Source organism: Penicillium canariense, assembly GCF_028826845.1.
Source record: "Penicillium canariense strain IBT 26290 chromosome Unknown utg000001l_segment0_segment0, whole genome shotgun sequence".
In the NCBI taxonomy this organism is placed as follows: Eukaryota; Fungi; Ascomycota; class Eurotiomycetes; order Eurotiales; family Aspergillaceae; genus Penicillium; species Penicillium canariense.
In genome coordinates, this window is record NW_026622728.1 from 6,953,532 (window position 1) to 6,978,654 (window position 25,123).

At 52.1% G+C, this 25,123-nt stretch overlaps 11 protein-coding genes across 11 annotated transcripts; 5 read left to right on the top strand and 6 right to left on the bottom strand.

The window, feature by feature from the left end:
- Positions 1-245: 245 nt before the first annotated feature.
- On the top strand, positions 246-3,566 carry N7482_002386 (putative PHD finger domain protein; the record flags this gene model as incomplete). The annotated part of the gene is made up of 2 exons (XM_056684511.1): positions 246-2,635; positions 2,693-3,566. 2 exons carry the CDS (start codon positions 246-248, stop codon positions 3,564-3,566), a joined length of 3,264 nt encoding a protein of 1,087 aa, XP_056548117.1.
- Positions 3,567-4,089: 523 nt separating this feature from the next.
- On the top strand, positions 4,090-5,349 carry N7482_002387 (RNA recognition motif domain-containing protein; the record flags this gene model as incomplete). Its single annotated transcript, XM_056684512.1, has 4 exons — positions 4,090-4,126; positions 4,189-4,288; positions 4,341-4,699; positions 4,787-5,349. 4 exons carry the CDS (start codon positions 4,090-4,092, stop codon positions 5,347-5,349), a joined length of 1,059 nt encoding a protein of 352 aa, XP_056548118.1.
- A 1,331-nt stretch (positions 5,350-6,680) lies between these two features.
- Positions 6,681-7,297, bottom strand: N7482_002388 (DPY30/SDC1 family protein; the record flags this gene model as incomplete). Its single annotated transcript, XM_056684513.1, has 3 exons — positions 6,681-6,768; positions 6,827-7,104; positions 7,283-7,297. 3 exons carry the CDS (start codon positions 7,295-7,297, stop codon positions 6,681-6,683), a joined length of 381 nt encoding a protein of 126 aa, XP_056548119.1.
- Positions 7,298-7,582: 285 nt separating this feature from the next.
- On the top strand, positions 7,583-10,054 carry N7482_002389 (fanconi-associated nuclease 1; the record flags this gene model as incomplete). The annotated part of the gene is made up of 3 exons (XM_056684514.1): positions 7,583-8,037; positions 8,105-9,476; positions 9,545-10,054. 3 exons carry the CDS (start codon positions 7,583-7,585, stop codon positions 10,052-10,054), a joined length of 2,337 nt encoding a protein of 778 aa, XP_056548120.1.
- A 296-nt stretch (positions 10,055-10,350) lies between these two features.
- N7482_002390 (40S ribosomal uS15 domain-containing protein) lies at positions 10,351-11,243 on the bottom strand (the record flags this gene model as incomplete). The annotated part of the gene is made up of 4 exons (XM_056684515.1): positions 10,351-10,566; positions 10,647-10,693; positions 10,929-10,961; positions 11,042-11,243. 4 exons carry the CDS (start codon positions 11,241-11,243, stop codon positions 10,351-10,353), a joined length of 498 nt encoding a protein of 165 aa, XP_056548121.1.
- Positions 11,244-11,970: 727 nt separating this feature from the next.
- N7482_002391 (8-oxoguanine glycosylase OGG1) lies at positions 11,971-13,403 on the bottom strand (the record flags this gene model as incomplete). The annotated part of the gene is made up of 3 exons (XM_056684516.1): positions 11,971-12,395; positions 12,446-13,263; positions 13,312-13,403. The coding sequence occupies 3 exons, from the start codon at positions 13,401-13,403 to the stop codon at positions 11,971-11,973; spliced, it is 1,335 nt and encodes a 444-aa protein (XP_056548122.1).
- Positions 13,404-13,596: 193 nt separating this feature from the next.
- Positions 13,597-15,453, top strand: N7482_002392 (splicing factor u2af large subunit; the record flags this gene model as incomplete). The annotated part of the gene is made up of 5 exons (XM_056684517.1): positions 13,597-13,624; positions 13,671-13,696; positions 13,744-14,113; positions 14,164-14,897; positions 14,953-15,453. The coding sequence occupies 5 exons, from the start codon at positions 13,597-13,599 to the stop codon at positions 15,451-15,453; spliced, it is 1,659 nt and encodes a 552-aa protein (XP_056548123.1).
- A 1,011-nt stretch (positions 15,454-16,464) lies between these two features.
- Positions 16,465-17,732, bottom strand: N7482_002393 (uncharacterized protein; the record flags this gene model as incomplete). Its single annotated transcript, XM_056684518.1, has 3 exons — positions 16,465-16,941; positions 17,062-17,363; positions 17,444-17,732. 3 exons carry the CDS (start codon positions 17,730-17,732, stop codon positions 16,465-16,467), a joined length of 1,068 nt encoding a protein of 355 aa, XP_056548124.1.
- A 1,175-nt stretch (positions 17,733-18,907) lies between these two features.
- Positions 18,908-20,770, top strand: N7482_002394 (uncharacterized protein; the record flags this gene model as incomplete). Its single annotated transcript, XM_056684519.1, has 1 exon — positions 18,908-20,770. The coding sequence occupies one exon, from the start codon at positions 18,908-18,910 to the stop codon at positions 20,768-20,770; it is 1,863 nt and encodes a 620-aa protein (XP_056548125.1).
- A 1,298-nt stretch (positions 20,771-22,068) lies between these two features.
- Positions 22,069-23,169, bottom strand: N7482_002395 (uncharacterized protein; the record flags this gene model as incomplete). Its single annotated transcript, XM_056684520.1, has 4 exons — positions 22,069-22,634; positions 22,706-22,926; positions 22,998-23,015; positions 23,102-23,169. The coding sequence occupies 4 exons, from the start codon at positions 23,167-23,169 to the stop codon at positions 22,069-22,071; spliced, it is 873 nt and encodes a 290-aa protein (XP_056548126.1).
- A 1,598-nt stretch (positions 23,170-24,767) lies between these two features.
- N7482_002396 (alpha/beta-hydrolase) lies at positions 24,768-25,103 on the bottom strand (the record flags this gene model as incomplete). Its single annotated transcript, XM_056684521.1, has 2 exons — positions 24,768-24,913; positions 25,055-25,103. 2 exons carry the CDS (start codon positions 25,101-25,103, stop codon positions 24,768-24,770), a joined length of 195 nt encoding a protein of 64 aa, XP_056548127.1.
- Between the last annotated feature and the right edge of the window lie 20 nt (positions 25,104-25,123).

Consider the following 25,123-nt stretch of genomic DNA (forward strand, 5'->3'; position numbering starts at 1 on the left):
CCAATGGGTGTCTCCGCCTTGACCAGATAACAAAACACTTGAACCGCCTCAAGAAACCACCACCCTCACTGGACCAGGCGCCCATTTGTTCTTCTCTTCTGCGTTGTCTATTACTGGTCGCCTGGTTGTCCTTTACCTTCCAGTATTTTTGAGCGGTTCCCAGGCGCCTTACCACCCCTGAACGCGCAACCTGAGTGTCGATTGCTAATCCCCAATCGATCAGTATCCAGAGCTTCCCAAACTTGATGGGAATGATGGCGCCTCTGTCCAGGCACTCTATACCAGGGCGACCGTCAAGATCTCAGTTGAAATCATCTTTGAAATCGTCGCGCAGCGCCGTGGACTCCCAAGAGGGCCCTCCGTTAAAGAAGCGCAAGTACGTCCCCGGGGGACCAGGAGGTGGTGGAAGGTTTATCGAGGTCGACATCGCGCAGCAGGAGACGACGCCAAAGAAGAAATCCAGCACACCACGGCACCATTCCACAAGCGCGCGAGGCCGGCCGATCGAGCAGCCAACCCTCGCCCCTCCACCACCGCCTCCCGTACCAACTACACCACCCTCCGTGACGCGCCCGAGGCGAGACAAGAGAGAGAATCGGGGCCGCTTCACTTCATCCACAGCCGCTGTGCTGGCTCTGCAACAAGGCGATGGATACAAGCCGCGAGAGGAGCGGGGTTGGGAGGAGTTCCACCCCGATCTAGACATCGATGGCAAGCTTGCTGTGTTCACTTCTGATGAGGTAGACACGGTTGATCCCGCTGCCAATACCTTGAGCCTAGAATCGATTTCGGGCGCCAGTGTCCAGGAAAATTCTGGTACACCCGTTCTCTATTCTGCCGATATGGCGTCTCCGATACCTTTCAAGCGCAAACCTGGGCGCCCGCCGCGCCGCCCCGAGGCCATTCTCAATGCTTTGCTTGCACAACAAGGACCGAAGGTGATACCTCCTCCGGGTCCAAACCCTCGTGAGAGGTTGACGCTGCCGAAACCGTCCTTCCGATTGAAGGATCCATTCACCTTTTATGAAAAGAAGGGCGTTGGCCAGCAGAACTACGTGGATCGAACGATGGCCAACGTAGGATATCAGGAGAGTGACTTGTTTCTTCGTCATGATAGGCGTTTCATCCGCATGACCGAGGGCGCGCAAGAAGACGACATGGATATCATTCAGCCCGCCGTGACAGATGGCGATGTCAATGCAATTACCGGGCGAGTGGAGTATGACATGGATGAGCAGGACGAGAAATGGCTGGATGACTTGAATTCCAAGCGCAGAGATGATCAGCTGGAGCCCATCAAGCCTGCCATATTTGAGATCACCATGACCAAGATCGAGAAGGAGTGGCATGCACTGGAGAAGCGGATTCCGAAGCCAAATCCTAAGCCGCCGCAGACCCATCGCCCACGCTCCAGCTCTGCCGCTGCGGTAAATGGTGAAACTGCCGGGCCTGGCGAAGAGCAGGACAGTAAATGTGCTATCTGCGATGATGGCGACTGCGAAAACTCCAATGCGATCGTCTTCTGTGATGGCTGTGACTTGGCCGTTCACCAAGAGTGCTATGGCGTTCCCTTCATTCCGGAGGGTCAGTGGCTATGCCGCAAGTGTCAGCTTCTGGGCAGGGGAACCACCAACTGCATCTTTTGTCCGAACACCGAGGGCGCTTTCAAGCAGACCACGTCGTCTAAATGGGCTCATCTCCTTTGCTCCATTTGGATCCCGGAGGTGTCTATCGGGAACCCGTCTTTGATGGAGCCGGTCACCGATGTTGAGAAAGTGCCACGGAGCCGCTGGAAGTTGCTCTGCTATATCTGCAAGCAAAGGATGGGTGCCTCGATCCAATGCAGCAACAAGAATTGCTTTGTTGCATTCCATGTGTCATGCGCCCGCCGGGCTCAGCTGTATCTCAAGATGAAAATTGGCCATGGGCTTATGGACTCACATCTCCTAAAGGCCTTTTGTGATAAGCATGTGCCTCCAGATTGGCGATTGGAGCACGGCACTGATGCTGCCACTGCCGATGCAATTGAATACTATCGGAACACCATGCAAGGTAGACGGTGGGGTGATAGCCAGGCTGCGGCGTTGTCATTGGGACCCTCACACGCTGAAGATGGTGAAGAAGAGCGGACCCTCACCCCTCGCATCACACTGACAGTCGGCGGAAACAAACGGAAACGTGGTCCGAAGACCATCTGGAAACTGCCTTCTGGTGCCCCCGTTATCCCTCAGGTTGTTTTGAACTCTGTTGTTGCAGCTCTTGGAAGGTTCACCGTCCGCGGCCGCAAGCAGTATGCCGAGGAGGCGTGCAAGTACTGGACCCTGAAGCGAGAGGCGAGACGAGGTGCTGCACTCTTGAAGCGGCTGCAATTGCAGCTTGAGACCTTCTCCTCCATGGAGATGACACGCAGAGACTACGTGGCAATGGGTGTGACTGGTCACAAGCGCCTCCAGCGCCGCATTGAATTCGGCGAACGGCTCTTCAAGGACCTTGACCGACTGAGGATGCTGTGCGATGAAGTGAAGAAGCGCGAAAAGGAAAAGCTCAAGGATGCGGAGACGCTTCGCAGCATCGTTGACATTGTCTATTTCCCTATTTTCCCATTACTCTGGCCCATCTTTGAGAAAGCGCAAGTGTAAGTCATATCTCTGATACTGGTCTATTCTTTTGGAATCCGCTAACTCGAGTACAGTCTGGACAGTAAGGGTACATTTACTGCTGGCATGCTCTCAATCCGGAAGCGGCTTGAAGAACGGTTCTATCCATCAGTTGCGTCATTCTCTGCCGATTTGGCAAGCCTATTCACTTCGGAGATTGGCGTCGCTCCTGCTGGGGATACTGCGGCGCTGCAAGAGCAGATTAGTGGACGTGCTCCCGAGCTCACTTTGGAGCAGCGTGAGAAGCGAAAGCTGGCCAAGAGAATCATCAAGGCTATCCAGCCAGCTTTGGAGGATGCGATTCGGAAGGAGAGCGAGTTGAACCGCAAACCATTCGAGAAAGAGCTTAAGGAGCTTGACGTGATCCTCGACCACAGCGTGATGTCCCGTCGAGATTCTATTGAATTCGAAGGGGAGACCGAGCTTGAAGTTGGCGAGCCTGATACCAGATCCGAGCCCATGGAAGGTGTTGAATCTTCAGGGGAAACCACAGAGGCACCGGCGGGCTCTCAGCCGGCCGACGACACTAACGCCGGTGAGGAACTTACTCTCGAGGCTACTGGCGAAGAGGCCGCTCCTGCCAATGAAAGCAAGCCTAATATCAATGTAACCTATCACCGCCACCCGACCCCAGTGTTGACCGAAGAGGACCAGCAGCTGCCGTTGGCACAGGGCGGCATTCAATGGTACATGCAGCCCTTTGACCCCATCGGCACAACTATTCACGAGGAGCGCTGGACAGGACGAGATGTTATGCGTGGGATGAGCGAGGAGCTGAGTGAATTGGACGAGGACGAACTGAAGGATCTGGTCGATGATGAATTGGACCCGACTGCAAGGAATGCACCAGCAAACGCAAGCAGAGCACAGAAGGATGTCCGGCGGACACGTCGCGGGCGCTTCAAGTAACCCATGGATGTTTATGAGCAAGCACTAGGCGCAGGCAGGAGTTTCGGAGATTGGTAATTTTCTCTTTCATTTTGGGTTGCTGGCAGGGTAGTTTAATATGCGACAGGAAGCATCCCCTCGTACCTTGGTTTACTTCAATGCATGTGACATTTGTTCCGAAAGGTATAAAAGAAGCGTAGTTTGCCTACATGTTCCCAAAGTACGAAGTCACGTTGCCGGATATACGCAGCGCAGTCTTGGCACCTTGCGTTGCTGTCCACCTCCCCCTGGCCCCAACTTTTCATTCCACGCCCTTCCTCTTCCCTTTCGCTTTTCGTCTTTCACTCTCGAGTAAATCATCATCTCTTCGATCGTCGGGTCCTTTTCTGTTCTTGTTTCTTGTCCTTTGCCCTCGTGGTTGCCTTGAAGCTGCACTCGGGTGTGTTGTTCCTTTCCGGAGCTTAGCGCCCGCTCCTCTCTTATCAGTTTTGATTTCTCTTCCTTCCTCTTCCCTTCTCCATCCATCCATTTGCCTCTGACCATCATGGCTGATTACGACAACGACAACGGCCGTTACCCTGGTAAGTGATTTCATCTCCACTACGCGTCCACCTTTTGACCAGGTGATTAATTTGCCGTGTAGACGAGCCCCGGTACGAGCGCGACCGCAGCGCCTCTCCTCGCGATGAGCCCCGTGGCGACCGCGCTCGCAGCCGTTCCCCCAACGGCCGCGCTGAGGACAGGTAATAATGTGCAACGACTCCACACCTCCGACTCCAACTAACTCGCTTTCAGCCGACCTGGCCCGCTGCGCAAGGCCCATTTGGTGGAAGAAGAAGATGAGGAGGGCGCCCAGAACAGCGGCTCCAACCTGTTCGTCACCGGCATCCACCCGCGTCTGACCGAGTCCGATATTTCGCGTCTGTTCGAGAAGTACGGCGATGTGGAGAACTGCTCCATCATGCTTGATCCCCATTCCAAGGAGTCGCGTGGCTTCGGTTTTGTCAACATGAGCACTGCCGACCAGGCCGACGCTGCCAAGGAGGGCCTCCAAGGTGAAGTCATCGAGGGCCGCACCCTCAGCATCGAGAAGGCGCGCCGCAGCCGCCCCCGTACCCCTACTCCCGGCAAATACTTCGGTCCCCCCAAGCGTGGTAAGCTTTTTTTTTTCCCCTCATTTTTTCTTCTTTTTCCCCCTGGCGTTTTTCCCTCCGATGAAAGCTAATTTTTCTTCTTTGCAGAGGATGGCCGTGGCCCGCCCCGTCGCGGAGACCGCTATGATGATCGCCGTGGCCCTGGTGGTGGTGGTGGTGGTGGTGGCGGCGGCTGGCGTCGCCGCGACGACGACTACTACCGCTCCGGCTCCGGCTCCGGTCGCTACGACTCCTATAACGAGCGCCGCGACTATGGTGGACGCGACTATGGCCGTGGTGACGGTGGCTACCGTCGCGACTATGGTGGTGGCCGTGACTACCGTCGTGATTCTCGTGACGACCATGGTTACCGTGGCGGCGGCGGCGCTGGTGGCCCCGACCGCTATGCTGACCGTTACAGCCGCGATGATCGTCGTGGTGGTGAGGACCGCCGCAGTGGTGGTGGTGGTGGTGGTGGTGGTAGTGGCGCCGGTGGTGCTGCCAGTGCTGGTGCCAGTGCTGGTGGTGATGAAGGCCGCAGCTACTACGACCGTGATGCCAACCCTCCCAGCTACGAGGCTGCTCCCCCTCGCGAGCCTCGTGAGCCATACTCCGGTGGTGGTCGCTCCTACGAGGGCCGTGGTGGCGAGGAGCGTTACGGCAGCAGGTAATGTATTCCCTCGCGCTCGAACCAAAAGAGGAGATTTCAGTTCATTGATATCTCTTTCTGCTGATGGCTGAATGTTCCCTTGCCCCTTCTCTCTCATCCTTCCCTCCCCTCCCTATGCCCCTGTTTTTCCTTCTTCCATTCTGAAATTGTTTTAATGTGGGATCTGAGCGACGGGCCACGGGCGTCGTTATCTTTTGTGTCTTTTTTTGCTTTTTTTTTCACGTCACGTCTCAAACGATAATCGGAGCTCTATCGGCCCTGCTGCGACCGACTCGGCAACTATTCACCGGTCAATCACAATCATGTCGTCATCTCTCGGTCGCAAAGATGATATGTCTCCTTTTTTCTGTTCGCGACGCAACTCGGGAAACTCTAGCGGCAAGGAAGAAAACAATTATCGCTGTAATTCGGTTGTCTATTGGGGTCAGCACCTTCGGTCAAACTGTTCGCCTTATGCACACCACACACTCTCCAGCTCTTCAGTAACGGCTCGGTCTGTATTCGACAAGTTTCTATAATGTCGCCTTATCATCATCATCATTCATCCATCACCCCGTTCTCGCCCATTTTCTGTTCGTCAAGGCCGTCGTCTCGCACTTGTAGTATCGCCAATATAATTGCTACAGACGATCTAATATCCGGTAATCTTGCGGAGCGCTCCCCTGCTTCGGAACGCTCAAAAGGTAAGATGTTTTCAAACGCTGACCTAGGCAATATAACAATTACCCCCGCCTCTGGAGCTTGTTTCGATTGGTTCCTTTCTGTCTTGGAGCTGTCCGGCATGCATCATTCCATCTATCCACTGGTTGGACTAGCTGGTCTAGTACCCAACACAGGGCTCTACTTACTTTCCTTAGGAACCGCGACCCTGTCAGATTAGGTCTGAAATTGATACTCGGGCATCATTTATTGAGGTATCTATTAGCCGGGCTCTGGTTTATTTTGACCACCCTTCACAAAAGTATATTGAACAATTCAGAACATCGGCATTTTTGGCCTGCTGTGACTTCTCATAAATGCACTCCGTTCTTGCGCGATACTTACCGAGTATGAATCATACCTATCGTATACAACTCTCCCAAAGAGTCACCTTGTCCATAGGTAGAGGCACATATAGACGCAAAAGGCAATTTTGAATTTTGAATTGGGGGTATCACAAGCACTGTGTAGCTCGAAGCTCCCTCTATCTTCCGAAAGGCCCCGAAGCACGCGGCGGTGGTCTTCCTTTTTGGAGACTAGGATTACTCCAACCATTTCCTCAACCCTTACTCGAACCCTCGGAGCGCCTACAAACGCCGAAAGAAACAAATCGCTCTGACCCACCGACAATCTTCATTCCGACTCTCTCTTCGCATCAACCTCCACCTCATTGCTCTTCTGGATCAGGAATTCACCCAGTGCCCGGAGCGGGTTTGCAGGCCTAGGATTAGGGATGTTAGAAGCTCTGGCTTATCATTCATCACCATGGCACGACTCACTGGTCCCGCGCAATAGACTTCATCCCTTCCAGCAGGTGCGGCACGATCTTATCGTTCAGATATACCCGCGCCGGGGCACCGCCAGGGCGAACTTGTGTTGCAGAGGCACTGGACAGGTCTGCGGTTGGTGTATTCGAGCTGCCGTTAATGTCGCTCATTGTAGTGCCTGTACTTTGCTTCGGTAGAGGTGCGGCGGAGTCTGAGGGCGGAGGAGCTGCGGGAGCTGAAGGGACAGGCGCAGGTAAAGGTGGATCGGCAGAGGGCGCGGAAGGAGGCTGCTTGGAGGCACAGAGCAGGTCAGGAGAATGTTCCGCATGCAGGTGTGATCAGTGAGTTCCGGGGAGGTGCAACGGTTGGGTTGAGTTCTCTGGATCCAAGTTGCGCAGTGCGGAGCTGTGGAGCTTCCAGAAGCTGCCTTCCCGCAGCGAGGGAGGTGGTCGAAGGGGCGGGTCTTACCGGTGCGTCAGCCATGGCGGAAAGAGACGTCCAAGTAGTAGGCTGAGAGGGACTATACAATCGGTACCATTTCTCTCCTGTCGCTCGGCAGACCCCCTTCATCGCAGCCTGGCTCTTGCGGCTCTTGCGGCTCTTGCGCCAGTCACATGTGGTGCAAACATAGCAAACTATCACTTACTCGGGGAACATTGCACACGTGATCTCGTGTTCTCCCGCGAGATGCTCGACGCGCCGGTGGCTGCGCTCTGATATCCTTGGTGGACGTATTCTGTCTGGTATCCCCCATGGCCTTGCCACAGTATGTCTCTGCTGCACTATTGGGAGACCCAGCGCTCCGTCAAGCGCAGGAGGACATCTGGAAAGGCCGCTGATCTCGAGAGCCCGCCGAGCGAGAAGCGGCCGCCGAGCCCGAGTCTCTCCACAGGCGTGGCAGATGCCTCCGTGGCCGACGAGCCAAACGACTATATCCCAAGCAGTCAGACAGAATTGGAGACTTCACTTCCTGTATTTCAGGACGATGAGCACGCAATCGAGGAGTACGAGGGTCTTCAATCCGAGAAGGACGATGAGTCTCAACCCGGACTGCATGTGCGGTTGCGAGATGGCGTGTGGCAGAAGGGAAAGAGCTCAATTTATGTGGATGCATTCAATCTGGCACTGGAAACAGTGCTGGATGAAGAGTCCCATTTGTTCAATGAGTCAGAAATGGAGGTGTTTAATGAGTGGAAGGGCCTATCCTACGAATCGCAATACCTGTATGATCTTATACCCTTCTGAACTGATGTCAACGTTCAACGTGTCCACCCATTGACTGTGCTTTAGATATGTACGACTCTTCCTGCGCAAAACCTCCGCATGGCATCGTATCAATCGATTGGGTTATTATTCGGATATCTCCGATTTGTCTGCGGTAGCCACAGATCTCCAGCGGGATCGTATCTTGCCCAAAAATGAGGACAAAGATATAGACGGGAATACCTTTAGGTTCGCCGATGGAACACAAGCAATTACCACTCTAGAAGAAGCATCGTCTCTCCTGTTACTCGACGAACTGAAGGGGTTTGCCAAGGAAGCCAGGGCCCAGGGAAAGAACAAGAAAGAGCTGCTGACGGCTCTGTGCGAGACCAGTCAGACCCAATCCGGTCTCGGGTTCAAGGATGATCCATACATGAACCAACACGGTAATAGAGATGGCCACTTTCTGCAGAAAATTTTGGATTACACGGGCGAGTGCATTCGACTCACGCCTGGGCCCCGCGGTCTGTTTGAGCGTGTGCATTTGGTCTTTTATCGGTCGACAGAGTGGACAGAGAAGTCATTGACGACCATCATTCTCGCCAAGATCTCGCGGAGAAACTTTCCAGAGTACATCGTCTGCCGATCAAATTCCATTTTCTCCTCCAGGACAACACTTTTGGAATTTGAGTCCGCCATCCGGACGCAGTTTGACATCGACAGAATCTTGGAATTTAACGGTCCCCCAACCACAGAGTCATTGCAGCAGATCATAGACCTGGCTGACAAGTTCCACCCTCGGTGGCAAGAGCTCGTCAAAGAAGAGCAACGGAAAGAAGACTCGATCTACGAAAGTGGCGAGGGCGCATATCTGCGCCGTTTCTCTCCTGCCTGGGTGTATACGAGAATCCTTCATAAAAGCCTTCAGCCACTTGGCCGCTTCAAAGAGCACAAGCGCGAACATGAAGTGCTCACCGAACTTCTCGCTCAGCGCCTCTTCCATGCCGCCCGCCGTGGTGCCTGGTACCAGCGCAGAGCCTTGCTAGAGGAACACTACATGTGGGCACTCACGGCCACCGAGGGCCGCAATGAAGAAAAGCAACGCAAGTTCTGGAAACGAGTTGCGCTGCGGACATGCGAGGAAGGGCTCGAGGACCCTCTTTGCCATCTGATATATCATTATGATCTCCAGAAACGAATCACCAAGCTTGAGAAGGCACTTAGAGTGGTTAAGAGAGAGCAGCATGATTTTGGACATATAATGCTGAGCAAACCCGCTGAGCGGACTGTTGAGGGAATACGCATCGAGATCGATGAGGAGCCGAAGAAGGGGAGGGCTACGGTCTGGATTGATGAAAGGGAGGGCGGGGAGTGCCGGGTGGAGAGTATGTGTTTGAGTTGGTATCGGGATCATGGGTGGAAGGGATTTCATTCGGAGGGAGGCATTGTTCGAACATTGGTGAGTACTTGCTTACAAGTTCGTCCATGGACGAGGCAGGAACCTACGCTCACCGTCGCTTCGCACAGTTCGGCTTCCTCTTCTACGATATCCTGTTCACTTATGTCCCAAACGTCTTCCAGACCGCGTTCCAGACCTGTCCCCTAGACCTTCACACAGACGTGTTCTACCCCTCGCGCGCCTCGGAAATCAACCACCGGCTTGTGGAAATTACCAACGGTGACGCTGAGCGCATCATTCGCGAGATCCATGAACGCGAATCGGCTGCCCAACCCTGTGCCATCGGCATTGACTGGTCCTTTGAGTTAGACGATCTTGTTGAAATCGTGCAATGCTTCCGGGGAGAAGCACTGGCGACCATCTGCAAGGTCATGGCACAAGAGTACCAGCAGCGCGGTGGCGGAATTCCTGATCTCTTTCTATGGAATGCCGAAAAGCGGACCGTTATGTTCGCAGAGGTCAAGTCGGAGAACGATCGCTTGAGTGATACGCAACGACTGTGGATTCATATCCTTCTTGGAGCCGGCGTCCAGGTCGAGTTGTGCAATGCAGTCGCACGGGAGGTGAGGACTGAGTGATGTGACGCTCGAATATGAATGTGTCTGTACATGATGGTGATCTTCCGGATCAACGAAGTAAACGAGCACTATACCCATAATTAAATATGCAATACCAAATGATCTACCTATCTCCAATTTGTTTACACTACTGTATGGAGTAATATCCACGAAAACACTACGGGCACTTGCCAGGCGCAAATTGGGAATAAAAAAGACATGGGTATAACTCGTAATAGTTCTTTTTTTGAATGGGCGGATCTAGCACATATGGAAGAGAAGCCGCCTCGACATAATATGCCAGAAACAGCTTTCCGTCACAATCCCATCTCCAATAACCACAAACAACCACGCCTTCGCTTATGCGACAAGGGTGGAGGCGGTGGCGCTCTCGTAGCGCCAGGTGGGGGGAGGACACCGACGGTCTTGTAGTAGCGGGACAGACGGTGGATGCGGGACTCGATCAGAATCAGGCGGAACTTGGAGTCCTTGTCCTTGCGGTTGCGCTCGAGGTGCTTGCGGACAGCGACGGCCTAATGACATTGCAGGTTAGCCAGGTCTGTCGTGAGAATGAGGGGGAAAAGGATGAAGAGGAGCATGAGTATATGCCTACCTTCTTGATCAGGAAGTAAAGGTCCTCGGGGAGCTCGGGGGCGAGGCCTGTATTCCAAAATCTCTCTGTCAGTCTTGTTCTAGGACCAAGCAGAGGCTTAGCTGCTGGTGCATTTCTGCAACCAGGAGTTTTTTATGGGTCGGAGAGGAAGATTCGAGACGACTGCGGTGCGAAAATTTTACGTTCCGGAATCCCGAAAGATGCGGTGTCAAATATTCTCATGCAATCGCGCTCGTTCTTCATCCGATAGAAGCGATGGGGGGATGGCGATTGGAGTCGTACCGCTGGACTTGAGGATACGGAGGATCTTGTTTCCTATTCACACAGAAATATTAGCACCCGACTTTCTTCTCGGTCTAACAAATCGCTTTCGCGACAAAACAGGGATTCCATACCGGTCACAATCTTGACCTGGGCAATACCGTGGGAGTCACGGAGGACAACACCGATCTGGGAGGGGGTGGCACCCTTCTTGGCCAGCTTGCAGATGTGGTCGACAACCTGGTCGGGGGTGGTCTTGAGCCACGCAGGGGCGGCGCGGGAGTAGGGGATGGCGGAGGACGAAATGCCCTTGCCCTTGGAGTGAAGGCGACCCATTGTTGCTGAAGTTGGTCCGGCGACGGAAAGCTGGTCGGAGGTTGTCGAGGTGGATGAGAAGATTGACAGTGGAGTTGGATGGTTGAAGATGAAGATGGGCTGTGTGTGGGTCACGTGCCTTGTTTCGCTTATTTCCCGCAGGAAATTTCCAACCTCAAAAAGGTTCCGCCTTCCGCGTTCCTCTCTCTGGTAAACACATAGACACGAATGTTGCTTTTCATCCTAGACTCTTGTCTGGATTAATGATGTTTGGACTGTCACTTGAGGGTGAGGAGTCACTTCGTTCTATATTCACGCCAATCGAGACACTCTCTCCCGATCGCCCTTTCATAAGGTCAGTGTTACTTTTTTTTTCCCTTCGCCTGCCACCACCACCCCTTAATGATGAAAACACATTTTTTTACTATTTTTCTGGTACCTCTTATGTCAGAAGCGTGTCTCCGGATGCGTCTTCGATGATCTAACTGGACTTCTGATCATGTCAATGACCTTTTATACGCTTGTCATTCATATGAGGAGACTGTCATGCTGACTGTGCTCTTAGCTTTCACCAGTATATTGCGACTTTCGACATCCCTAGCATAGCATTCAATGAACGAATCGTCTTTTTTTGCTGCTTCCGTTGACAGTTTCTGTATTTTATGTAGCTTCGTATCTATACGCTGTTGTAATGTACATGATTTGCGTCCAGGCCACGGATGGTGCACTGCAAAGTTCAAGTTGTATCTTATCGACGTAGTCGCTTGGACACTCTTCTGGTCTCTGTCGTCTGAGAAGCATGCAAGATGCCGTCTGCTGACTTCTTTCGTTTATTGACTCTGCTTCCTTTCGTCGTAGGCTTGGTCTCCGAGTCCTCGACGTTGAAGGCGACAGCCTCTTCTTTAGGCGCCGTCAATGCCACAGCAGCTGTCACTTCGGTCTTGATCTTGACCTCTGACTCCTCCTCCTTCACTGACACAGCGACTTTCTTTGTTTGTGCAAGTCGATCGGCAAAGGATCGCAGGTCTGCCGTAAAGAGCACGCTATGGGCCCAGCCTGCTTCGTGGCCCCAAAGCTTGCGGAAGTGGTTGCCAACGGCATCGTAGGTCGCTTTGGTCAGCGATTTATGAGAACCTTTACAGAAACGATAGTCTCGTTGCGCAATTTGCCATACTGCTGGACGTTAGACCTGCATGCAATTGAAGTGTCCTTTGAGTACTTACCATGGGTGTCAACGGGAACAGATTCCCCCCATCCCAGGCCCATCAAGCACACACAGTCGGCCACTTTAGGCCCGACGCCTTGCAGCTCAAGCAGATTCTCATGGGCATCACGGTAGCCCTGCCGCCCTTCGGGTTCCATCTCATCTCCACCTTTTGCTTCACCGCCAAATGCTGGTGATTCAGGGTTGCAAAGACCGTCTAGCCATCCCTTCTCACGTTCTTGGGACACTATGACAGCGGTCCGGTGGATATATCTCGCTCGATACCCAAAGCCCAGAGTGCGAAGGTTGCTCTCCACATCTTTACCGGCCAAAGCCTCGGGCGTAGGGAAATCATGGTATGAGCGGTCGCCGATCTTGGCAACAAATGGACCATAATTGAGACACAATTTTTCCACCATTTGCGAAATACGGGAAATATTGTTGTTACTGCTGCAGATAAATGACACTAGGGCCTCCCAGGCATCTTGGCGCAATATCCGGATTCCCGTGAATTGGGCAGCTTTCTTCTTGAAATTGGGATCTTGAGAAGACCATTGAGCGTAGAGGTCGGACAAATTGGATGACAGATTGAGATAATGTTTTATGATGCGGAGGACATGGTCGTCATGACCACTGTGTATTTGCGCCTTGTTGTCACCGGTTTCTGTGTCTGATTGCGCACGGGAGGGAGTCTCGGAGGCCGGAGGGGTTGGAAGCGAAGTTGAAGTTGGTGAACGGTAGTCACGATAGTAAAGATGGGACGAGTCTTGTTTCAGAGATAGAAGATTGCCATAAAGCACACAGCGCCATTCTTCACTATCGGGGATGTTCTGCCATCTACAAGGGGTCAGACCAGACATACAGATGATTTCACAAAGGACTTACCGGAATGATTGGCCACAGCGCAGAGTTGTATTGATACATAATTCACTCAAGCCTATAGGCAGCTTGCGCCATTCTGAAAAGGCACCCGTCATAATTGCTGACCTGCAGGAGAAGAGAAGCTTGTGATCGAACGTCTATCGGAAAGAGATACGCTGATAAGAGGCTTTTCTGCCACAAGCAGCAGAAGAAGCAGGCGGTCAGGGGACTCCCGCCCCCGAGCAGCAGCTTGCAGTTTTCCCCTTCGCTGAGGTACCAGCAAGAGCTTCGTCACTCCCCAAGCTCAACATGAACGGTGACACCTATTCCTCCAGAGGTAAGTAACCTTGGTCGTCTCTCTTGAATCTTGCTAATCTTCTCAGACTCTGGACGCACCCGCGATCACTTCGTAAGTAACAGTTTTGCCATTGTCTGGCTGCGACTAACCTAATTCAGCGCGACGAGCGGCGCGATCGAGACCGGGGTGACAGAGGGGATCGGGCGGAGAGGGGAGCAGAGAGGCGGCGATCTCGCTCGCCTCATTTCGGCGCTCGGGGTGGGCGACGTGAACAGGAGGCCAATTCCTACTCGTCAAGCCGCGACTACCGCGCCCGTGAGCGTGAGGACCGCTACTCCAGCCGTCGAGACGACCGTGAATGGGACCGTGGCGACCGTGGCGACCGTGCTGACCGTGGAGATCGCGGAGCAGATAGGGGCGATCGTCGACGACGCGATTTCGATGACAGACCTCGAAGGGACCTCTTTGACGAACGACCCCGACGCGGTGGACGTGGTGGACCCGGTGGACCTGATGAACGCCGGGACCGTGAGCAGGATCGTGGTGGTGGCGACAGAAGAGGAGACCGTGCTCCTAAGCGAAGTGCTTCCCCCCACGAAGGAAAGAGCCTACTCCAGACTTGACGGACGTGCCGTCGGTCTTGGAGCGCAAGCGCCGCCTGACACAATGGGATATCAAGCCCCCAGGGTACGAGAATGTCACTGCCGAGCAAGCCAAGCTCTCGGGGATGTTCCCTCTCCCCGGAGCTCCTCGACAGCAGCCGATGGATCCTAGCCGTCTGCAGGCTTTCATGAACCCGCCTGCCGGTGGTTCTGCTGAGAACACGGCTCTCAAGCCCTCCAACTCCCGCCAAGCCAAGCGACTGTTTGTCTACAACATCCCTCCGGGCACGAATGGAGACAGCATCATGTCTTTCTTCAACCTACAGCTGAACGGCTTGAATGTCATTCACAGCGTTGATCCTTGCATCTCCGCCCAGGTCGCTGACGACGAGTCATTCGCTCTTTTGGAATTCAAGTCGCCTAACGACGCAACGGTTGCTTTGGCCTTTGATGGTATTTCTATGGTGGAGGGTAGCGAGAAGGGGTTGGAGGTTCGCCGGCCAAAGGATTACATTGTTCCGAATGGAAGTGCAGACCAGGAATACCAGGAAGGCGTGCTTCTGAACGAGGTGCCGGATTCACCCAACAAGATCTGCGTCTCCAACATCCCCGCATACATTCCCGAGGAGCCGGTTACAATGCTGCTCAAGTCCTTCGGTGAGCTCAAGTCGTTTGTCCTGGTTAAGGATGCCTCGACGGAAGAGTCACGGGTAAGTATCTCTTTTCTTCTAAGTGTCTATTAGCATAATGTCTAACGCATCACAGGGCATTGCCTTCTGTGAGTACGCTGAACCTTCGGGCACCACCATTGCCGTCGAAGGTCTCAACGGCATGGAGCTTGGTGACCGTCACCTAAAGGTCACACGCGCCAGTATCGGCACTACCCAGGCTGCTGGCCTCGACATGGGTGTCAATGCCATGTCTATGTTCGCCAAGACCACCTCCCAAGATATGGAGACTGGTCGTGTGCTGCAGCTTCTGAACATGGTTACTGTGGACGAGCTTGTCGACAACGACGACTATGAGGAGATTCTCGAGGACGTCCAGGAAGAATGCTCCAAGTACGGCAAGGTCTTGAGCCTAAAGATCCCTCGTCCCTCCAGCGGCACCCGCCAGACCGCTGGCGTTGGCAAGATCTACGTGAAGTTCGACACCGAGCAATCTGCCTCCACCGCCCTGAAGGCGCTTGCTGGCCGTAAGTTCTCGGACCGCACAGTCGTGGTCTCGTACTTTGGGGAGGAGAACTTTGATGTGGATGCTTGGTGAAATGGGCTCGTGACAATCTTTGTGCTTTAGTTTTTTTTTTTTCCCACTTTGCTTCGAGCAGAAGGAGTCCAAATGTATCATAGCAGCTCGGCCTCATTTCCCTGGTCATGATGCCTTTTCGAAAATTGATTTTAAAATGTAATGCTTCGGCGTTCTCTGGTCAATCTCCTTCTTCCTATATAGTAGCCCAGGAACTCTTTCAAGACCCAGAAAGTCGAACACGCTTTCTTCAGCTTCGAAGGTTGTCTCCCCTACCATCTAGTTGTTGTCTTCCGCCTTCTCAAGCCACTATCTCTTAAAATCGGAGAAGCCCAACGCATTTCAACATCGCATTACAAGCGACGAACAAGAATACTGTATCCTCTCTTCCCCTCTTTCCCGCCTCGTAAATCGGTATAGGTTAAGGCTCTGACGAAGAAGATAACGCGCACGACGCGATCCTTGGTTCTTGGTACTCTCACAGGTTAACCCCTCTCATACACAACGTCTCCTTCTCTACTCCTTCATCTGAGTACCAAGCACAATCAAATACACTGGTTGGAACGTTAGGTTTTCTTTGACTCTTGTCTTTGTTTAAGATTTCGCAAACCCTTGAGTAGCAAAAACCCCTACGAACCAGGAGTAACTGCCATGAAATTGCACAAAGAAGATGTCAAGGATTGGATTTCATCCCCTCGGTCGTGTCCCATGGAGTATTTACGTTACAAGAAACAGAACATCGAGCTCGCACTTGAGAGACGTATATAGAGCAAGGCTTCGCGAGTTAGGACGCACATGACGCATAGTGCTCGTCCAAGCGTAACCCGTTAATCTCGGGTATCTCTCTGCCTTGAGAGATTCTGGAACACTTAGACTCAAACTGAGATGACCGAAATTTGCCAAATACCCGTTATACGATATTCCATCCCATTCTTCTTGCGGGCTTGATCTGCAACGCATGTCCCGAGAATATTTCTGGCTTTTCAGACATTTCTCTCCTGCGAGGCTCTTGGTTGTACATGGATTTCAGATTCAAGTCTTTGCATCCACGTTGAGAACCTTGGCTTCAAGATCTTGCAGGTAATGTGGATTGGTGGAGTCGCAAGCATCTCGCATAAGAATGGTGTCTGGGTTTGCATCCACAAGATCATATACACTCTCATAGTCGGCGAGGATAGATGCTCTTGCGATAGCGTTCTTCATCTTGGGTTGACGCCGGAAGAGCTCTTCGAGTACACATGGCAGAGGGATGGTCGGGCACGATATGTTATAGGGTATCTCTGCATCCGGAGTATCCGCGGTTATTCGTGACAAGTCGCCGTTCATGATAAAGCGAGCGTTGATAGCTGCTTTGATGGGAGCATCCTGCAAGTGCTTATCCGTTTGAAGCGAGCACCATTTGGCAAAGATAGCGTTATTGTAGATGCCACGAATCATACAGCTTCGCTCGGTTTGTACAACGACTGGGCGTTCGTAGGCGCACGTATCGATCAATGTCACCTTAGAAGGCTGCAGTGAGGATAAGAAGATCTTTTAGCAGTGGATTGTACCGCAATGGGAGAATCTCCGTGTCTGGGGTCTTGATAACAAAGGGCCACTCTTTGGGTTCTTTGTGATTACTCTGCTCACCATTCTTCCATCCTCAGTAAGTTCAAAGCTCACGGGGAACATTGCCCAGTGAATACCAGTGTAGAGCGTGGGGGAGTAGCCTATCGCAAATCGAATATCGTGATATAACGGTATAATTGTATTGCCGTTAAGGTTTCCAGGTATAGGATCGAAGATCTCTCGAGTATAATCGTCCATGGCATGATACTTGACTTCGGCTCTCAAAATAGCATCGTAGATTGCCTTATGGTGGTTCTCGCGTGCCTCCTCAGCGATATGGCATTCGCGGAGCAGATCAAGCTCGTGAAATAGGCCCACATAGCCTGTCACAGCGCATGCGTGACCGACCAAGTATTATATGTAGGGATAGCATCGCACCAATTCCCAACATGAATCCTCTGACGCGGTTTGCGGATGCCAGATATTGTAGGGAATGTTTCGGGACGGTCATTATTTATGTCCCGGATCTGGTTGCTCATGATGCTTCGGGTATTGAGTGCGCGAGTAAATTCTGGAAGAAGGCCATAGAGCTCAACGCCGAAGCCAGGATGATATCTTATGCCACGCATCACGCATCTTTGGGTGACCTTGGCACCGAGGGCCTTGGGAATCTTCTGGCCTCGGATTGCTTGCAAGCAGTCCCCATGAGTCGCGTTTTGCATCCGCAGATTATAGAAGTTAAAGTCGGCCATATTGCAGACAAACTTGTTCGATAATTTTTGTATTAGACGATAGCTATAGAAGCCTGGTGGGATACTTGAAGAACTAACGACTCAGGGTTTCATTGACCCGCATAGCACGAATAGACTTCCGCCCCCCAACGCCAAGCTCCCTGGGAGGTAGAGGGTTCAAATCCGAAGCACTATACAGGTTATAGTAGTCACAGTAGTCTACTGGCGCATCGACAGTTGGGAAATGCCGTGCGGGTGACGGAGATGCGGTTGAGAAGCCTGTTAACAAATGATCTTCCACTGCCTTGGAAGATCCACCAGGGGAACTACAGGTTCCAACCCAGGACGAGGCTCCCTCCCAAGAGGAAGGCCTTAACGATAACGAACACTGTTTGCAAGACACCATAGTGCCTACTAAAGGACACAAACTGAGCAAGGTCTATTTGATTTTTCATGAAGCAAAGACTCGGCCCATCCCTTCCGCGTTAGCCCCAATACTTCGCTTGCTTTTTACGAGGTACTGGTCTGTGGTTTGGTTGGCTTGTGGTCCATCTGTGCATTGAGGCCCTTCTGGTGGTTGCAAAAACGGGGGCTTTCATACTTCCGGGCTTGGGCCACTGTGGCTAATCAAATGGCTTTTAAGAATATGCTAAAATATCAGAGATCATCTGCTTAGCCGCCACGCTGTCGACTTGCTGCTCAGCCACCCCAACAACTCTTTCAGCTTTATGGTCAAGACCAGCACGCCTTGGATTGCCTTGTCCGGGGAGTTTTATCTATTCCATTGGCTGAGTCCTTTCCGATTCAGAGAGCAAGGTTTTTACGGCCTGATGCGTCAGGTGTCAGCGCTGTGGCCCACCGCCGACACCACTGGATTTGGTAGCATGACCCATGTAAATAGCTTCATCATCCTATAACACACCAATCCGTCTCTTGATTTAGCTCTCTCTGTCTTTCTCTTTCCCATGGTCTGAGGATCCTGACCTCTCGCCCCTAAGCCAAACGGCTTCTTTGTCACACGGAAATCTCTGAGAAGCCCTTGAGGTCGATTCCGAGCCAGCCGAACCCAAAAGGTGGTTGGTCATCCACCGCCTGCTGTCGTCCTGAGGTGCATTCCGTTTTCAAGAAGTCCACCGTGACAATCAGCCTCTTTCCGATTCCTAGCCTCCCACGAGATATCTAACCCTGCAAGCATCATGGACGATCTCACATCACTCATGATGGGCACGCTTGGGCTGCCGGGTAAAGATGAGTTCGGCGCAGAGAGGGATACAAAGCGGCCTCTGTTACTCGATTCTGTCATGGAGGGTCAGCCGCGCATCTCAGGTAGCCGGCTCCTGACTATTCCCGCCGAAATTCTGGCCAATATAGTAGATTTTATAGCCGATGACCAGCCGACTCTGGCTGCGCTAGCCTTGGTGAACAGCGACTGCAGGCAGGTGGCCCGCTCGTGCCAATTTGTCGACATCTGCTTCGACTATAGCCCTCAATCCTTTGGTCTTCTGCGAGCTCTCCTGGAAGAAGCTGCCACCAGAGTCAGCGCTGTGTCTCAGCCTACCATTGGAGCTTGCATTCGCAGAATCACCGTGAAGTCTCATCGACACTGGGTTGCATCTGTCCACCGGGAACTTTACGAGTCCTTCTTTGGAGACACACGCGATTCGTACACCCGAGAGCGAGTCAATGAACTTCGCGAAGAGGCCACCGAGAAATACCTCACCTACCGCTCCACTCTACTGATGGCTATCTCCGCTGCCATGCCTCACCTCGAGACCATTGCATGGCACGATCAGATTTCTGTCGACGCCCACTTCCTCAAAGTCATCGCCCACTCGTCTATCAAACATCTCAAGCTGTCCCGGGTCCCTATTGAGGAACCTTATCTCATGGAACCTCCCTTGACACCCGCAGCCATGCAATTACATTCCCTTTATATCGACACCCACCTAACTTGGCGAGATGAAGACGATGTCGAGAATGAACATACGGCACTTTCCATCCCTAGAGAAATCTCCCCCTTCTTCAAAAGCCTACTCCTGCGGTGTGCTCCTACGCTTGAGTCGCTGTTCTTGGACACCATGGAGGTCACTAGCAGAAGAGAGACCATCTCACTCGGCGATGAACCTATATCCTTTCCCCGTCTCCGGCAGCTGAAGCTCGGCTGGCTCAAACTTGCTCCGCCCGCCTTATCATCATTTCTTTCCGCACCTCTCAGGCAACTAACCTTGCCGTCACTTTATGACTGTGATACCGATAAGAACGTTCTCGTCAACTGCGAGCCATTGCACGATCTTCAGATATTGGTGATCCCGCCGCTCATTAATCTCAAGACTGCCGATGCGCTCGTCAGCTTCCTCGAAAAGCACATAAATCTTCCGAAGCTTTGTATAGAGCAGTCCCTTCCCACGGTGCTAGATTCGCAAATCATTCCACTTTTGTCCGCGGGGAATTTCTCAAATCTCCTCTCTCTCTCTCTGTCGTGGAGCGGTCCCGGCTTTGAACAAAACACGCGACCACATATTGCGACCGTTGCGGAGGAGTCCATCGCGGCTATCGGCACAATCGTGTCGCTCGAGCAGCTGTGTCTTACTGCCGGAGAGGACATCGGATGGCGGTGCCAGTGGCTAGTTGATCATGAAATGCTGCGAGCGAACTTGAAGGGATTAACGAAGCTCAAGAAGCTGGCAATATGCCGGGATACATACCGGACCCATTTAACAACGGACGTGGAGGGGTACTACTCGGACCTGGTCCTCCCAGATGCCGAATGGTTTGATCCACACGCTAGGCCGGAGTTGGATGAAGTGGCCGACGTCGAAAATGACGATATTCCTCATCAAGAATGGGAGCGCGCCCACCGCAATGGCATGCTGTGGCAGGCGGAGAAGTACGCGGCTACAATACCCAGTCTAGAGTGGGTTTTCTGCGGGCAGTGGCCTATGGCGATCAAAGAGCGTGGGAATGGGACGTTCAGAACCGCGATTCCGCTAACCAAGGAAAGGGACGATTGTTATACTGCACTAAGTCGTATGTTTGCTATGGGAGGCGAGGAAGATTAAATATTGTCGAGTACAGTGGAGTTGCCCTGCACGGTTACAGTATATTTCAGCTTCGCCAGTTCTGTGGGATTCACGGCCTGATTCTGCACGCACCCATCGCTTAGTTAGGACTCGGCTCCTGTATTTATTCGCATAGACCCAGTAGACTAGATCAACACAGTTCATATGCTTCTCATTCCAAGGGCGAATGACCACCGCACAAATGCGCTTTTGCTGTTCAAACAGTCTCGCAAGAAAGGTTACTCACTACCCAGGCTCCATTAGATATGGCTGTGTCCTTCTTTCAATCATGAATCACTGCTTCATTTTATAACTACATCTCTTTTCTTCATCCAATCAAAGCATTCCGAGGTTTGAAAGCGGGTCACTTTTTCAAATATCAAAGATGATGTAAATATGTAGGCTCCAGCTAGGTGCGAAAGTGACTACTATACACCATATAGCTGGCTAGTTCCCTTACTTGCTGCGAGGTCATATATTACCAGAACATGGGTACCATATAGTGTCTGTAGTAGTTGTATTTGGGTATATTTGGTAGTACATAGAATATGCAGTAAGGTTGGCATATTTTGGCAGAAATATTCTTTTTGGTAGAAAGTCCTTTTGAGGGTTGCTAGTTCAATTATATAATACCAGGGACTATATAATATTACTTGGATACCCTATATAGAGGAGTTAAAGGGAGGTGAGAAGAAGAAAAGAGGTCGAAAGGGCAATATTATGTCTTTTATAGTATGTCGGGGCGATGTGAAGGAGGGCTATGTGACAGTGTCTTGGGGCGCTAATCTAGAAACGGTAAAACTAACCGTGTCTAGTAATTCACAGGCCCTGATATTACATACGAGAAAGCGGCGAGGGACAGCGATCACGAGTGCAGATTCCCCAAAACGAAAATCTCCAAAACCAGGTATGTTGGCAGGAACAAAAGATACAGAAACAATGCAATCGCGAATTTCTAGGACCAAAGCAAACAAGAAAAAAGGAAGAAAGAAAAACAGAAAGAGGACATGGGCATTGCGTTGCGTATAGCATCATCATGACGGAATTCCTCCGCGTCCGCCGTTTTTCTACAGATACCCTCCACAGTCTCGTCCCCCACACCACACTCCTGCCCCCACATCAACAAACGATTGGATGCCTCGATGGGGAGTATAAAACTTTCATCACCTCGCTTCATTTAGTCGTACTGATACTGTCCCTGGCAGGACGAATCAATCCAGACGCCGGGTCTCCAGATCCAATAAAGCGCTTTAAAGCTCAATTGCTGGAAATCGTCGACCGGCTGGGGACCAAATCATTTACTGGGGCTTCTTATTGGCAGCAGCAGGGCCAGAGATGTAGCGGCCGATGTCAGTCGCCTCGTAGCCCTGGCGCACGACGCCCTTGAAAGCCTCCCAGCCCTGACGAACCTGAGGGGGAGTGCTCTGGTGCGAGAGAGAGGCGTCGGCACGGGCGGTCAGCTGGCGGACAGCCTGCTGGACGAAAGAGCTCTGGGCGTAGCGGGCGCGGAAGAAAGCCAGGTAGACAACCAGCAGAACCCAGCTGCCCTTGGAGAAGGTGATGGCGGAGAGGACGAGGCGAAGGAGGAGCAGGATCTCAAGAGAAGCGACAACACCCATGCTGGCATCATAGTACTGCTTGATGAAGCGGCCAATGGTCTCGGAGAGGGGGTTCTGCTTGCCAGCAGGCTTCGAGCCGGAGGGGGAGGTGGGCGAGGCCCCGCCAGCAGCACCGGGGGATGAGGGCTGCAGGGTCGGGATCAGGTACATACGGCTGTAGGTGGCAACGTGGAAGACCGAGTACACGCTGAAGGGGAGGAGGGCCAAAATGAGTTGTCGGGAGTAAAGCCAGACCAGAGCCATTCCTGTGTGTTCAGTGAGCTAATGTCCTTCGCATGCGCAAACTGCCGAATTGCTTATCGCCAGGCAAACTCACCCAGGTACTGCACATTCTCATCAGAAATGAGCTTGGTCACAATCTGAGGCACACTTCCAGAGACACCCCGGGCGAAGTGACCCTTGTACACGACAATTCCATAGGTCACGGCCGCAGAGATGAACGCCAGGCGATACGCGATCCGTGCCGAGGAGGAGTAGTAGTTGAAGAGGATGAAAGACAGGGTATAGCGGCAGACAGAGAGGAGCAGTGTCAGGTGGCTAGATTGCAAGTCAGTGATCTCGAGGTCCAGAAAGAGCGTTCATCGGTGGTTCCCGTGAGTTTGACGTACCCAACGAACCAAGCAAACCTGTAGCGATATCTCGGGTTAGCACAGCTGTCTCATACATTGGATGGAGCTTTCCATGTGGCACAGAAGCAGCAAGGACAACATACTGAAGGGTCTGGGCCAGGGCCTTCAGCCTCTCAACCAGAGGCAAGGTCGCGGGAGGAGGCGGCGCCATTGAGGATAGTGGGACTCGGTTGCCGAGTTGGGGAGTGGATAGGGGGTAGGAGGGAGAAAGTGAAGAGGGAGGAATTTGGAGTGTATCAATATCTGCTTTCAGCCACAAGCACAAGCAGAGAAGAGAGCAAGGAGGAGAGAGAAAGAGGTGAAAAAAGAGGTCGTGAAGGAGGCTGGGGAGCGGGGATGGAGTTGTGTGTTACCTGTGCTTTCCAGCTCGGGAGCTAAAGGCCCACTCCGCCTTCTGCCGCGGTGACGTCGGTCATTCGCATGATGCACAGACTATAGTCGTTTAGAGTTCAGAAATAGACAGAGCCAACCTGATAAATGATCTATTCTGGCCTCTCATAAGAGGGTTGAATCTGGCCATGGGGTCTAGGGTGTGGCTTATCTCCACTGTAGAGCTCTGAGGACCAGAGCTTGCCCTACTACTTAGCCACAGATAGGCACCTCGCCCCCAAAGTCGGAGCCCAGCAGTTTTCTTAGTTTCCTCTTTCAATTCCCGCCACGCAAATGGTCGCCTCTAGAATCGGATCTCCTCGGGCTTCCCACCTCAAGTTGAGGGGCCACGGCTCGACTAATAAATTAGATTAGATCTGACCGCTAGTTCTGGAGCTTATCGGAAACATAATTTCTTCTCCCCACAAGCAAAGCATGAGGTATTCGGCGTGCGTTTTTATTGCGTTTGAGATACCTTGCAATATATGCAGCTACCCGCATCCAAAGCTGCGGACTAAAGCAAATCTGTCTTTTCGAATCCGGTCCCTGGTTAGATTGATTCGCGAGAGAACCCAAGACCAAGATGATGACTAATATCTGCAGTGCCTTGGTGAGATTAGATTGAAATACTTTTCTTAGCGTTTTAAGCTTTGTACATCTAGATCAATCAATTTCGGCGGGCAATAGAGTGTTATAATGGGGAATCTATTCTCTTCATAATGCCTTGGCCTTCCCATAATATGAGGTAACAACTTGGAAATATTTTACCATACAACTGTATAAGCAACCTTGATTTGGCTTTCGGACCTTGTGAGTAGAATTGGCATTGCCTTGTTGTCTACTCCGTACCTTTTGTGGATAGACAGAGTCTGGGCTTAGACCGTCATTGTCCTACCCTTTTTGTAGTGTTTCCTTTCCCCCACTCTGTTTAGATCCCCTGCAGAACATATTCTGAAAGCTAAAAACATATCAATTATGAAATATTTTGTAGATGGAATATCAGAGAAGATGAGTGATATGCCACGAGTCTGTACAGTGGTCGTTAGCCGGAGTTGCAACCCAATTCTATCTCAAATTTTAAAGAGAGCGACGAGTTATATGAGATCATTGTTCTCTGTAAATAGCCCATCAACCAAGCTCAATGTAACCAATCTCGCCATTCTGCAATCATAGCTCGTCTAACCAATCCATGGCGATTTAAATCGCTCGACTGTGTTCCCACTTTGCTCCTGCCCTACGTTTAAAGCAAGCTCAAGTCCATCAGTCATGTCCCCCGGCTTACTCAGGGATTCTGAGCGCGAGACATCAGCGTGGAATCTCACCGGGTTCCCCACTGCCTCGTCAAGCCCCCTCTTGGAAAGCCAGCGGCAGGCCCTGGACCTATTCACAGAAGAGGTACCTAGATAGCATCTCGTGCCAGGGCTCGAAGATAGCGGGCTCGAGGAAGGAGTTCTTAGTGTGTGGCTTCAGCTGGGAGATGACGGCTGCTTGCGCCTCGAGGGTCATGCCGGGGTAGAAGCGGTTTCCTGCTGCGAGGATTAGCAGTAGCCATGGTCGGAATCCTGGAATTGATTGTTAGCCGAGGTTCTAACTACCGTCCATACGGGTTACAGGTAAGAAAGGAGAGAGATTGGAACAGTGATGCAGAGGTATGGTGTATAGGATACGTACCCGGAGAAGCATCCAAGGAAGCCACTTTCCACCCAGCATGGGCATCACGAACGCTGCCCACCACA